The 14,292-nt window shown below is 43.2% G+C and overlaps 1 protein-coding gene across 1 annotated transcript in view; it reads right to left on the bottom strand.

Annotated features, from left to right (window-relative positions):
• Positions 1-14,292, bottom strand: part of nphp4 (nephronophthisis 4) — a gene marked incomplete at its 5' end in the record, with an annotated part of 147,814 nt that overhangs the window by 92,068 nt on the left and 41,454 nt on the right. Inside the window, 2 exons of the mRNA XM_079226846.1 lie at positions 3,448-3,583; positions 8,554-8,738. Coding sequence (XP_079082972.1) covers positions 3,448-3,583; positions 8,554-8,738 — 321 coding nt within the window. The remainder of the gene's footprint in view (positions 1-3,447; positions 3,584-8,553; positions 8,739-14,292) is intronic.

The following is a 14,292-nucleotide window of genomic DNA, read 5'->3' as shown; positions in this document are numbered from 1 at the left end:
CTTTTCCACTTAAAGCCAAGAAAATGTATCCCATCTGTAGCACGGGTGTTCTAAATTCAGTTTCATGGCAATCTGTCAATTATATTTAGAGCTATCTTGTGTGAAAAAGTTTATTTTTTGGGACTAGAGCTGGTAGGCGGACCAGGAGAGCTCATTAAGTGTAAAAATGTGTTGAGCACAACATTGAATGACAATCTGCAACATTGTAAGTTGGTATTTTATGTGTACAAGTTTTGTGGTGGTACAAGAAAAAGGATCAGAAGGTCAGCAAAAACACTAGGCTTCACCCTCTGGGGAACATGAACCATCTCCACAGAAGTTGATGAGTTATGGTCTGAAACGAGCAGCTAGGGTTTAGGTGAGTGTGACGAGACACTGAGATGCTCCCAAAGAGTAAATGCAATTACATAATTTATATCAGAACTGGAGAGTATCTCTTAATTCAAAGAAGAGCAAAGAATGACATCGAAGGTTTTTCTCGATGGAAAAAAAGATGTTTTTCAAACTTCTCCCGACTCGCTTCGATAAGAATTTGATTAGCAGATGGTGTGGCTGATCACTTGCCAAGTATTTCTTGAAAGTCTGAGAAGCCGTCATTGGAGACGGACGAGTCACTTTCTCGTCCGTCTCCAATGACGGCTTCTTATATGGTTACGTGCAACAAACCATCTGACGGGGTCCGGACAGGATAGACCAACAGACAAGACCAATGTCCAGTTTTCCCGAAAGAAATTAAAAAAGTGCTGTTGGAAAATGGTGGTTGCTCATTGGGTGGAATAAGAGTCTCTATAACTTTGCAAACGCAACAAGCACACAGACCAGAGACCGGCCATGTGTGCACAGATGTGACGACGGGCCGAGCTCTGAGCATGCTAACGATTCTTTCCACATTCCCTCACTTCCCTCCTTCTCTCTGTGTTTACTGCTGAACTGCACCAATGGATTCCATCTTGGCAGCAATGGAGTGGCAGTTTGCTGTCAGAAAAGAGGCTGGCAGAATGCAACTGAAACCTGGATCAAGTTATGATCTCTGCTGAGACACATTTGCTCAGCTTCTTGCAGCAGATAGAATCATAACACGCACATATGTGTCCTGACTGTAAACGCAACGTGTCAAAAGCAGACACTTAGAACATCAGCCTCTAGTCTAGACGATGTCACTGGTGAGACACACGTGGGGCTTGAGTTGTAATATATAACAGTAAAGCACAGTTACGTGGGTGAACTGTAAGTAATGAAGATGGTAAAGATGGTGAGCTGCTCCTCATTTTTACTGTAATATGTTTCATGCTTTGGAGAAAAAAAACTCTTCAGTGGAAATATCCATTAAATGTCAAAAGAAATCCATGGAACAATTAATCCATGCAACAAAACTAAAAGGGGGAACACTGTCCATTTACAACAGACTGATTAGCTTTCAAGTGGTTGCTGAGGTAAGAACGGGTGTATTAGTACATAAATACAAGGCGCCCCTGTGACTGAGTGGCTGGTTGTTTTTCTGCCGCTTTTAATTGGTGATCCGTTGACCCCCGATTGTATAAAGTATAACAATCGGTAACACAATGAGAGCCCAGCCTTGGCATGCGTTAAGTGTTGAAGGCTCACCCACGCACATAATTACCACAGTTTTCTGAGGATTTCCATGCCATGAGCGTTTGTTAAGTGGTGCGGCTTGAATTTGGAAATTACTTCCCTGGGGGTGTGTTGACTGTGTCGGTCCGTACCAAGTGCCAGTTACTGTTTTTGGTTGTAGTTCATATAGAAAGAGGGAAGACAGGATAGGATTCAGCTAAATGACAATACTTTATGGAGAAAAAAAATATATCTTTTTATATTTACCATTATTATTTTAAACAAGGTGGTGTGGTGGCTAGCACCATCTCCACACAGCAAGGCGGAGGCCCTGGTTTTCGATTCCCGTGCTGGGTAGCAATTTTGTGTGGAGTTTGCATGTTCTCCAAAGCTGGAGATCCCGGGTTCCTCCCACAGTCCAAAGACAAGCAGCTCAGGCTAATTGATTAGTCTAAATTGCCAGTAGGTGTGAATGTCAGCGTATCTATGCGTTTGCGCTGTAATAATCTGGCGACCGGGCCAGTGTGTACACTACCTTCGCCCAATGTCAGCTGGGATTGCCCCCCCGCGGCCCTGAACAGGATAAGCGGTAAAAGATAATGGATGAATGGATTTCAAACAACCACAGCAGTATTATTGACAAATATTTGACGTGCTTCTAATAGACCATTTACATCATTGCACAAGGCTCATACTAAACTAACTTAACTAAAACCAGTGAGCGAGAGAAAATGGAATCTTGATATATTTGCTTTACAAAACAATATAACTTAATCTCAATCTTCATTTTACCAATAACGACCAAATTAGCACTGAACCATAACTGACCATTATGATATTTTTTATTAAAGCTTAATATCTGCAACGATTAACAAACCAACATAATGGGCCGGTCACTGTTAATTGGCAGGTGACCCAAGACACTAATTGCACGCTGTTCACTCTCAATTAGTGCAAACTTGAAAATTGTTTTTGCACAAAACGCAAACAAAAAAAGAGTTAGATTTCCTGGCTATATCGTCTCTGTACTGCACATTCATGCTACGTATCAGCCACCACCTATGCCGTTACCACTTCATCAGTTCGGCTCTTGTTCGTAAATCTCATGTGGACATAGTTTATAGGGACAACGGGGACTACATCATAAGACTAATTAAAATCCTATTTGACTCACCCGAACAGTAAGTGAAAAAAACTAATTGCAGCATCACACTCAGAGCTTATTTATATTCCCAGAAAGCCTCTCAACAAACCCTTAACAAATAAAAGCAGCCCTGTGCAAACTCCATTTCAGCTGTGGCAGAAGTGATAGCACAGTAGACCTAGGGAGTAAGTTTTTCTTTTTTTGAGAATAAAGTGAGTCATGCTCATAGTCTGTAGAGTCAGTGATCTCAAGCATCACCCAGGAAACCAGGAGTTTGAGTTCACTGGTCATCTCCACTGGGTTGCTTCCTGAAGCCAGAGCATCCTAACTTGCCCAAAATGTTGGGGTGAGACAAGCGGCACCACCACCACAGCTGAGAGTGATGGGCTGTCAGACTCCAGTCAGTCAAAGGTTTCCTGTGGAGTTTCAGACCTCACTTGCTCGAGGAAGTGCAAGCATGCGGGTGATGTATTACATGATGCAATACGCGATCATTCCTATGGTTTCACACGATGCCAGGTGGTGAGAGAACAGAGGCAGGGCGAAGAGAGGCCAGTAGGGCTACGAGTACATCTATTAATGTTTGTGAAGACCTGTTTGAGTCGAATGACGTGAAGAGGTCATTCTGGCTTGTCTTTATTTCATCGAAAGATGGATTTTAGGCGAGGAACTGGGTTTAGGATTAACATTAAGTGTGGCTTAGGGCTTAGTGTAGTGTGCGTTCCTCTTACCATCGTCTCTCGGCCAATCGGAGCGGAGAAGACGTACTCCAGCTGGAAGACAATTGCCAAAGCGTGATGATTGGTCAGCCTGAGCTCCAAGCTGCTGCGAAGGCCGAGAGCCTGAGGGAGGGTTGATAACGAGGAGCTGAGGAGAGAGAACACACACACACACACACACACACACGTAATGAAGGAGTGAAGGGTACATGTTAAGAGAGAGAGACGAGAAGGAAAGAAGCAATACTGGGACCAATGTAACGATTATTTGTGACCGATGTGCTTCAAGGCCATTACTGACAATTTGAAAACAGATTTATTTCTTATTTAAAAAAAGAAAGTAACTCAATGTGTTGGGAGGATTTACGCTTGCTTGCTGAATGCTGCCTGGCAAGCACCGGCCTCCTGTGTAAGCAGTGGAACAGCACGCTCGGTATTCGTCATCCACAGTTTGCATACACCATAGGCGGGAGCATACTGTGGAGCGCCGGCGTGTCACGAGGTGGGGCCGAGCGCCTTTTCTGTTTTCCCGCTCCATGGACTCTCTGGAGAACGGAACAAGCGAGCGCGTCAAATTTTTGTTTTTCCCTCTTTCTCGTTTTCTCTGCTGTCTGGAAGCGACCAGGCACAACGCAAGACTGTCAGCTTTCAAAAGACAGCAGCACCCAGAGAAAGATAAAGATCCTAATCATTGTCTACCCTGTTGTTATCACACTGAACAGCGTTGACACAAATATTTTCTTCCTCTTCGTCTTCTCCTTCTTCAGAAAACACAAAATGGGCAGAACAATTATTTGTTTGCCGTAATTCGACGATGGCGATTATGGTTATTCGTATAATACAGTAATTGAGCGCAGATTGTTGGTTGGCATGTGATTATGCCGATTATGCTTTCCTGTGTTTGTGCACACGCTCCCGAGCTTGTAAGACACCTACTGTATATAATCATCCACATAATCAGCTGGTGTCTCATTTGAAGAGGCGAACACAATACATTTTGATTCAGACACGCACTGAAACGAGGCAATCATCTCTCCCTGTATGTGTGTCATCTGCACAGTTTCACAGCATCTTCTTTGGCATGTTTGACTTTTGTTTATAATAGTGGGATTATTCCTTTTACCCAAAAGTTCATTATTAATAAATGTCCTAACAATGACAGAAGGGTGTGGAATAAATAAACATAATTGAGGCATAACAAACTTAGTGCAATTAAACATATTATAATTAGGACTTTACAATATGAAGATAACACAATTAATAGTTATGTATCATAGCTATTTTGAAATGGTCTCTTGTTAAATATTTTATTGCGGTTTTGCAGTATTTTAGCATACTGTCTGGAGAAAAATGCTCTTCTTTTAACCCGAAAAGCAGTTCTGCCTGATGACTCACTGATGCGCCCTGACAGCTCATTAATTGAAACTGCTGGCTGTTGTTTACTTGTGGAGGTCAAAGGTTCACTCGCTCTCAACATTTACGTGAGGAAATACTTCCAGTGATTTACCAGCGGGACGTTTGTGACAGCTTTTTTTTTTTTTTTACAGGCGCTACCGATCCAATAGCAATGTGCAGTGACCAGCCCTGAAACTGAGGACCTGAATCTGTGGGCACTTCAAGTTTGACAAAATAGCAGTGTGCGCCTTAACACGTGTCGCTCTATACTTGAATCTTTCTGAAATTGTACTCATTTAGTTCATTATTTCTCATCCCTGGAATTCAAATTAGATTTAAGATTTCACTGCTCAGCCTCCCGGGAAAAGCTTATGCCAGGGCGCTGGAAAGGACTTGGAGAAGACCTTCGACCAGGTCCCTCTGAGGTTTTTGTGGGGGGTGCTGCAGGAGTATGGGGTGCCGGACCCGTTGGCACGGGCCATCCAGTCTCTGTACGCCTGCAGTAGGAGCTGTGTTCGTATCCTCGGTAATAAGTCAGATACGTTCCCGGTGGGTGTTGGCCTCCGCCAGGGCTGCCCTTTATCACCGGCCCTGTTCGTGGCCTTCACTGGGGCGTTTTGCAGCCGAGTGTGAAGAAGCAGGGATGAGAGTTAGCGCCTCCAAATCTGAGGCCATGGTGCTCTGCCGGAAACCGGTGGATTGCTCCCTCCAGGTGAGGACAAACTGCCTACCCCAAGCGAAGGAGTTCAAGTATCTCGGGGTCTTGTTCACGAGTGAGGGTAAGGTGGAGCGGGAGATCGACAGGCGGATCAGTGCGGCTGCAGCAGTCAAACAGGAGCTGCACCGGTCCGTCCTGGTGAAGAGGGAGCTGAGCCGGAAGGCGAAGCTCTCCATTTACTGGTCGGTCTATGTTCCAACCCTCACCTATGGTCACGACCTCTGGGTCGTGACCGAAAGAACGAGATCTCGGATACAAGCGGCCGAAATGAGCTTCCTCCGTAGGGTGGCCGGGCTCACCCTTAGAGATAGGGTAAGGAGCTCGGACATCAGGAGGGAGCTTGGAGTCGAGCCGCTGCTCCTTCGTATCGAAAGGAGTCAGCTGAGGTGGTTCGGGCATCTAGTCAGGACGCCTCCTGGACGCCTCCCATTAGAGGTTTTCCAGGCACGTCCAACTGGTAGGAGACCCCGGGGAAAACCGAGGACACGCTGGAGGGATTATATCTCCCGTCTGGCCTTGGAACGCCTCGGGATCCCCCAGAATGAGCTGGAAAGTGTTGCGGGTGAGATGGAAGCCTGGGTCGGCCTGCTGAACCTGCTGCCACCGCAACCCGACCCCGGATAAGCGGCTGATAATGGATGGATGGATTTAAGATCTCTATGTGCTGTGTGGTGCAGGGGGTTTTCTAGCTGTGGTCCTGTACCTCTCCAGCTTGGATATACTTAAACCCATTCAATCCACATGTTTTATTGCTGATCTAAGGCAGGCGTGGTGACCTTACATCAGCACGTCTACTTTGACAAGGTTAGCATTGAGTGTGATGGTGTTTCAATAAAACCCAGGGGCAGAGGCAGCGGCAGCGGCAGCGGCAGCCTCGATTGGTTATGAAGTACTGGCACGTATTGGAACGTATTGCAAGGCAGCTTTACGAGGGTGGAAGCCCGTGTAGCACGGAATAGCGTGTAAATTATGAGGCCGGGGTTGGGTTGGAACATGCAAGGCCTTATCAAGCGTTGGTGTTTGCGCAAGGTCAATGGATTACTCACAAAGTCACATACAAAGCATAAACTTAATATATGTGTTTCTACAAGATTATATTGATATATCCTGTCTGCTACTTACCGCATATATAAACGTTGATCCATGCAGCAACCGACACATTGTATTAGCTTTTTGATCTTCTTTTTAAGGATGACTGTGATCTAATATTGCGTGACATGACCGAAGTTGATGAGCATGCCCAGCCTCATAACTTACAAATAGTAAAACGGTCCTAATTTAGGTCCACACAGAGAGGTTTACGGATTTTATACTTGGGGATAAAAGAAAAGACGTATCAGATCGGCACTCATCCTGTACGCTGTGTTGCAGAGAAAATGATCTGATCGGTGCATCCATATGTGACAGAGAACGACAGCAAACATGACGCGAGAGAGAGGGAAGTCTGTTATTTTCTTTTAGTCATTCTGTAAATTGGTGATCACCCATACCTGAAACCTTTTCCTTTATTCTCTACTTCTAAGTTGGTTAATAAAAGCTACGTAGATCCAAATGGGTAACAAGGATAAAATAAGGTGTTGGGCCACCTCAAGAACTGCTTCAGTGTTTTTTTGCTCTGAACTTTACTGGAGGGGTGAACACCAGTTTTCTACAAGATATCGTCTCCTTTGATGAAATCTTTACACAGGTCTGACTGGGTTTACATGCGAATGTAAAGGACACAGTATGTGACGCTTCATTTTCATTCTCATCAAACCTTCTAGTGACCCTTCGTCCCGCGTATGGAAGCACCGTCAGTCTTTATGTTTCCATGGGTGCTGGTGAAAACAAATATTTTTTTAAATGTTTAATTGAGTCTAGGTTGTGCGGTGAGGAGCACCTGAGGCATGAATTCACTTATGGGGGTCTTGGCGCTCAAATTGGGTGCATTCTGGCCATGATTTATTTTTCTTGCAAAGACACCAATTTATGCATGAAAAGTATCAAATAAAACATAACACATAAAAAATATGCCTTTTCTCTCCTTACTGAACAAAAAACACCACTTAAGGGAAAATGAGTTGGGCTCAAGTTCGTTTTGTCCTCGGTGATTGGACATGGCACAATAGCGGCACAACGGCAACACATCGTCCTCCTCCTATACACAACTCTCTCTCCATTACTACGTTAGGCAGATCTTTCAGCTACGCTGTCATATTTGTGCTGACTCGCACGCCAATTCGCTTGTGGTGCTAACCTCAGCACCTGTTGCAAGTTGTGTATGGCTCAAGGTTTCCAGGTGGAACTCGAGCTTGTATACTTTGGTTTCACATATTGTTGTTGTTTTCGTTAGCGGTAAAAGTGAATGGAGAGACGTCCTGTAGATTTGCATGTGCGGTTAAGTCTTCCTGTAATTGTGACATAATGGAAGCAGCTCAATAAGGAAAGATTGTGTTTCAGATTTATGGTGGAGATGCATTGAAACCCTCCAACAAACTGGAGGATGCGGCAGAACCAATTAACTATATTTTCTTTTTTTTATTATTCATATATTTCTTTCTGTCTCCTTAAAGCATGAAAAATGCACACCCGTATAGGAAATAACTGATCTCAACCCACTATGTGTGATAAGGAAAGCATAAAAGTGAAACGCACCAAATATATGCTGTGCATCGTAGAAGACAGGAGAGTATGAAGCAAATGGACACCAGGGAAGAATAAGACACAAGTCTGCAATGTTTCACTTTTTTCCAGACATCCCCCAAACACTATTATACACAAATGAAATTCATACCAGCCTATAGCTCTTTCAAAAATACAACTTTTGCTGACTTTCCAGGATAAACTTTCAATCACTTGCCTACCAGCAAAAGGACGCACGCCGGGTGAGGCTGATGAAATACTATAAAAATATGCACTCTTGAAATCATTTCTGTATATCTGTGGATTTGGAGAACAGAATATTGCTCCGCCGTTCCCCTGTAGCCGACAGTAACAGCTTTACTGAAAGCGCTTCCTCCGCTCACCTGTCCTTGCCCAGGGTGCTCTTTTTGGAGGTGCTGTCGGAACGACCTCTCGACCCTGAGGCCAGCGGCTCCAGCACCACCACTTGAGGCTTGTCGAGGAAACACCAGCCGTTGTGGACCCCGACATGAAGCCTTCTTTCCTGGATGACGACTGTTCTCGGAGTACCCTCTGGTCCTGGTTCTTTCTGAGAGTCAGTGAGAGGAAGAGTTACAACGCAAACACACCACACATATACATATATATCCTCATTCATTTGTGTGCTTTTGATCGGGTATTTCTTGGTTTTGGGCCCGGACCCTTACAGTTACAATGGTGGAAGATCTTAAAGCTATGGCATATACGTTAATTTACACAATAGTGTGCTTTCCACAACTTTGTGGTGACTGTGGAAGAACTTGACTGACCTGCACAGCCATGAAGAGCATTATCTAAAGCACAGGGCAGACATCTTGAGATCCTCAAGACTCGTATTTTTAAGTATCATAACTTATTAGGGTTCAAATGGTAACCCTCTTCAAATGGTTGTCTAATCGGCTGTTTTGGTCTTAGTCAACTAAGAACTCTTCAGACAATTAGTTTTTGTATGCCTGTTGATGCTGAATGATTTATTTCCAAGAAACAAATAAACACATATAAAGTTCTGCTTTTGCATGATTCTTTGTGGAGAAACTCAGTAAATCAAGTAATCGATTAGTCGACAAAATCAAAAGACATTTGGTTGAGGACAGCCCAAGAAATTATGCAAGACTGACAAAGGATCCCATACATTTGTTTGCTAATCTATTTCTATTATATGATATCTCAAGTCTCTGTTTGCATGAAGAAAAACATATACTATTTTATATACAAAATACATATTGTGTTAGGAACAATAAGGATGATGGCATATCTTTGGATCTATTTTAAGGTAATTACAAGGACTCAATCACACCTTCTCCCAATTATCGCTTCACAGTCTCTTCATAGTGGCTGCAGTAATCCACTTTGCACTTCTTCTGATTCTACGTTGTTGATGAGTTTGATTGCGAAGATGTTTAGCATGCTATTAACAGAATATTATTTTAGGCTTCGTTAAGTGGTACTTAACTCAGTCCCTCTGACAGAAAACAAAACACTTGTGGACTACAAAGGTCCACAGACGGGTCCAAACACTTCCTGTTTACTTTGAATCTTGTTCTAACATCCCAATGATATTAATTACGTCAAATCAAATGCCTTGGGACTCTAAAGTGCATCTTAAATAGTCTTATAATGTTCACACTGGATTATTCTAACTTGGGTTTTTTAGCTAAATTTGTGTTTGTTGTTCCCATTAGTAAAAATAACAATATAAAGGGCTGTATATCGAACCTTAGTTGTTGGATTATTAAAAATGTTCGCAGCTACATTGTCAGTTTTACTTACAAATAAAGAGGTTTAGAGTTCCCACGATCGCGGCAATTCCTTTGGTAAGTACAATGTTATTACAGGTGACAGAAATGATGGATACAACTATGAAAATAAAAGCCAAGTTGTCATAAACTGGAATGTACTTAATGAGATAATTCTCTTATTTTATCAGCATAATGTTTATTTCATTTGCGTTTAACTTTTAATTAACAAATATGTAAACAATTTAAATAAATAAAAAGTTAATGTGTCGGAGGTGCTGTCGGAGACTGTGCAGCTGCCACTTGTAATGCACAGCTGACTGTCAACAGCTCAGTGATTGACTGTAAACTCTCACCCCGAAGTGCAGAGCCGCACTGAGCTCGCCTCTCGCCCCACTCCTTCCCATTTGTTTAATTTCAACCTCTTCCCTCCCTCTATCACATCTTTCACTCCCACTCTCCCTTTCTTTCGATTGCTCGCTCGCTCTCTTCTTGTCACTCTCTGCCGGTCCCTCGCGCTGCCTAAAACCTTCTCCATATCCACCCACGGCTTCTCAATCAAATTAGCATATCAATTCAGCTTTGGGTTTGTCTTTTAAAGCAGTAACAGCAGGAGCAGCAGCCGAGCCTGCCAGGCTACTGCACAGCCCACATGCAGCACAGCTCGCTGCTCTGCTAGTATCACAGCTCTGCACCGACTCATCCCTCTCTCTTTCCCTCTCTCTCTGTCTGCCTCTTTACCATCTACCCTCCTCTTGTTATCATCGCTCATTCTTTCACCGACAGGCAATATGTGTTCAGCCGTGTACCATATTTTTCTTTCAGTGATGGAAGATTAGGGTTCTCGTCATAAGCTCACTTGATTCCTTCCCTTCTCTGTTTCCTTTTGAAAAAAATATATCTAAAAGCTCTCGTTTCAAGTGCTACAATTGTTTGGCACGCAGGTACAATAAAATCAGAGTTGATGAAGTTTGAGAAGGGTGGACCTTATTGTCCACCCAGGTGCATTCGCTTCTTATTTGCCTAAAAACAGGATGAGGTGACTACCTGCTTGTGCCCTGCTTATAGTTTGTGTCAGCTCTCATTTGGCTCCGGGAGTGTTACATAACCGTTTTCCAGCTGGATAACATGGGCTAAGGCTTTGTTCAATTATGGATTGCCGTCTGGGTGCCAAGACGAAGATGTACCCCTCACGCCTTTCAATCCCAGACTCAACCGCACGCACCGTGTATGCACCGAAACACAAGTGGGATGATTACTTACCAGAGAAAATTAAACATTGAATCCCTTTGTGTGCGCTGTACGGTTGAGGGGAAGTGTTGCATGAGGAAAAATAATATAACTATATCTACCTTGTTGAAAAGTGTTAAATAGGCAATTGATGTGACAATTTGCAGCTGCTTTGCTATGTTGAATTCACGTTGAGGCCCCCATAAAGTATTCAAAGAAACGCTCTCAAGCTGCCCCCGTTGCGGGAATTTGGTTTGAAATTTCCTGACAGAATTTTGGCGCATGTCGTATTTGATTGAGAAAGCTCTAAAAATCGGTTTGCGGTGGATTCACCACAGCCTTCGCAGCTGCGTGGACCTCAAAGCTTGTCGTCGGTTAAGGTTAGCGTGGATTCTGGCTCTCGCACACTCAATGCGCTGATTGGCTCGATTGTTTCATCAACCAAAGAAATGGACGTCAATGAGCAAAAGCAGCAGACCTATTTGAGTTAATGAAAAACAAATCTGAGATGTGGGTCTTGCACGATGGCATCTAGTGTTTCCTAATTTAACCCTTAATCTATTCTATTGTATTCAGAGATGCACACGCAATCTATGTCGTTATTTTACTATGCATACCTAGCAGCTTGGCCTGAATTTTTCTCAAGCCCTTTCTTACCTTATTGTCTTTCACACAGTGGATGTGCATTCGCTATGAAGTTGTTTGTTTAAAGCAAAGCATTTCATTGTATTTGAATTAACCTATCCAATTAAATTATTTTGGACGAGAGGCAGCAGGCGGCATAAGTATGACAAGATATCTGTAAATAATTGCCTTCAGTGACATCCAGATTATAATTACGATTGTGTCGGTTCCTACGCCGTCTACTCTCGCCTCCTTCCTCCATTGCAGCCAGAGCCGGTAGAGATGACAGAGAAATAGCTTTGTCTCTTGTTGGACAGGTCTGCCATGAAGTGTTTCACAGTGAAAATATAGAAAGACAGGGAGAAAGTTGTTTATAAGAGAACATCAGTTAAAGTGCTGCTTTCTGTTCTCTGCATCCCTCTCCCTCACACCACTCCTCCAAGTTTTCTCTTTCATCTCTCTCTCTCTTTCTCTCTCTCCCTCTCTCTCTCTCTCTCTCTCCCTCCCTTCCTCTCTCTCTCTCCCTCCCTTCCTCTCTCTCTATCTCTCTCTCCCTCCCTCCCTCTGCTCGCCTCTGTCTGCTGCCGTCACAGATTTCTTCCTCCCTCGCCTGAAATATGAATATTTTAGAGCTAAGAAGCTTAAAGGGAACAATGAAATGGCCCCCCAAGTTAAATTATACTCCATTTCCAGAGTCACAGAAGGGGGACTTTTCTGAGTGACGAGCACACCGGTGCCACGTGGGTGTGTCTCTCTCTTTTCTCACACTTGCATAAGCTGGTTGTCTCCTGCTTTTATGCCATATTTTTGATATTCGCCCAGATCTTGCTTAAAAAAAAAAATGCTGTTTGTGTCATTAAAAGGGAAAAGGAAGGGGGAGGCAGAATGAGACTAGTGTGTATGATTTTGGAGGCAGTTTCTTTTAGAGCTTTTTAGAAGAGTAAACAAAAGCATTGTATTGTAAGGGAAGAGTCAGTGGCAGGTTTTCTGTCTCACAATGACACGAGTCACCTAGTGTGGGCGTTGTGAACGGAAAACTAACCGTTCTGCTTAACCATCCATTTCCTGTCGGGAAACAATTAACTGAGAGAAAATGCATCGAAGATAGTGCATCACAATCATCTGTGATGGTTTTGTTTCTCATGGCCGTTAGTCCGCGACGCATAGAGAGCAAGCCAAAGCTTTATACCATTACGGCCTTGAGGCCACAACAGAAACGTTTCGGAAACTGCAAAACCCACAGTACAAATATGTCTGAAATCTCGAGGGAAACAAAACTATATTCCTTTGAAATCTGTGTTGGGGATAAAGTGCCTGCCAGCAAGTCAGAGATAACTCCGGTAGAAAAAGATATCTTATCTCGGAAAGAAAAACTCCGCAGGAAATACAGTTGCCACATCTGTGGCAGATTGTAGCGCATACTGTTTGTTTTTTGATTCTAGTCCACATGAATGGTCTTTACACACATATTTGCCCTTTTTTGTTTTTGTTTTTGTTTTGTTTTTGTCCTTCCCTCATCTAAATTTCAATCCAAAATAAAATGACGAAAACCAAGTACAGCAGTGGAAGATTGTTTCCTCACTTGGGTATTCGCACCTGAAAATTGCATTATCATCGTTGAATAGTAACAACAACGATTCTCTTGGATTCAATTTACCGGTCCAACTGCCGGGGGAGGCGGTGGGAGACAGAGGGGTGAGAATGACATATTAGTAAGCAAAATTGAGGACACTGTCATTTGAATTAAATGGACCTGCTAAAGAAAGAAAGAAAGTCATTTAGAGGGAATTTGGGAATAATCACAGTTGGAAGAGAAATGGAGAGCAGGCGGCAGCTGCCTCATTGTGCGAGTTTGAAGGGAAATGGGTGTCGATTTTCGGGAGGAGGAGGAATTAGTTTTTGAAGGTTATTTCTCTTGTGCTCAAAGGGCAGGAGACGAAGTGAGAACGCAAGCTCTCTTTAATAGCTCCAACTGGGACAGAAGAAGCTCGAGGCAGAAAATGTGTCTTGACCCCGTAATCACCGAGCGGGGGATTCATAAATGGTCGCGACGGGGATGAGAGGCACTGATCAATAACAGGATCAGAAGTCCCAATATGTGTGATCCCTCAGTCCTCGATACGCTCTGAATTTAGAATGTCGTACCTTCAAAGTAAAAAAGATGAACTCATAGAAGTACAGAGTATGATCAAATTAATTACACAGCTACTCCATGTCATTATCATCATCACTGAGAGGATGGTGTCTTTATGTTCATGTGAAAGAGCCGCGGTGACCAAGCTGCCAAAGAGTTCACTGAAGTATATAATAAGCAAAATAGCAGAAATGATTGTATGACTCATAGGATAATTGCATCTTTTCACACTTGTCTTGACAATATAATTAATAATGTCCCCTCTTAATTCTGATTACCCACATTATATGTCATTACATTTAAATTATTTGTTTGTCATTATTGCTGCTCAAATACATATACATATATATAGATATAGAGGGTATGCATGCAGTGTGTCT

This window comes from Taurulus bubalis (genome assembly GCF_910589615.1).
Source record: "Taurulus bubalis genome assembly, chromosome: 11".
NCBI classification, from domain to species: domain Eukaryota; kingdom Metazoa; phylum Chordata; class Actinopteri; order Perciformes; family Cottidae; genus Taurulus; species Taurulus bubalis.
Note: the sequence above shows the minus strand (reverse complement) of the source record. Positions and strands in the feature narration are given on the sequence as shown.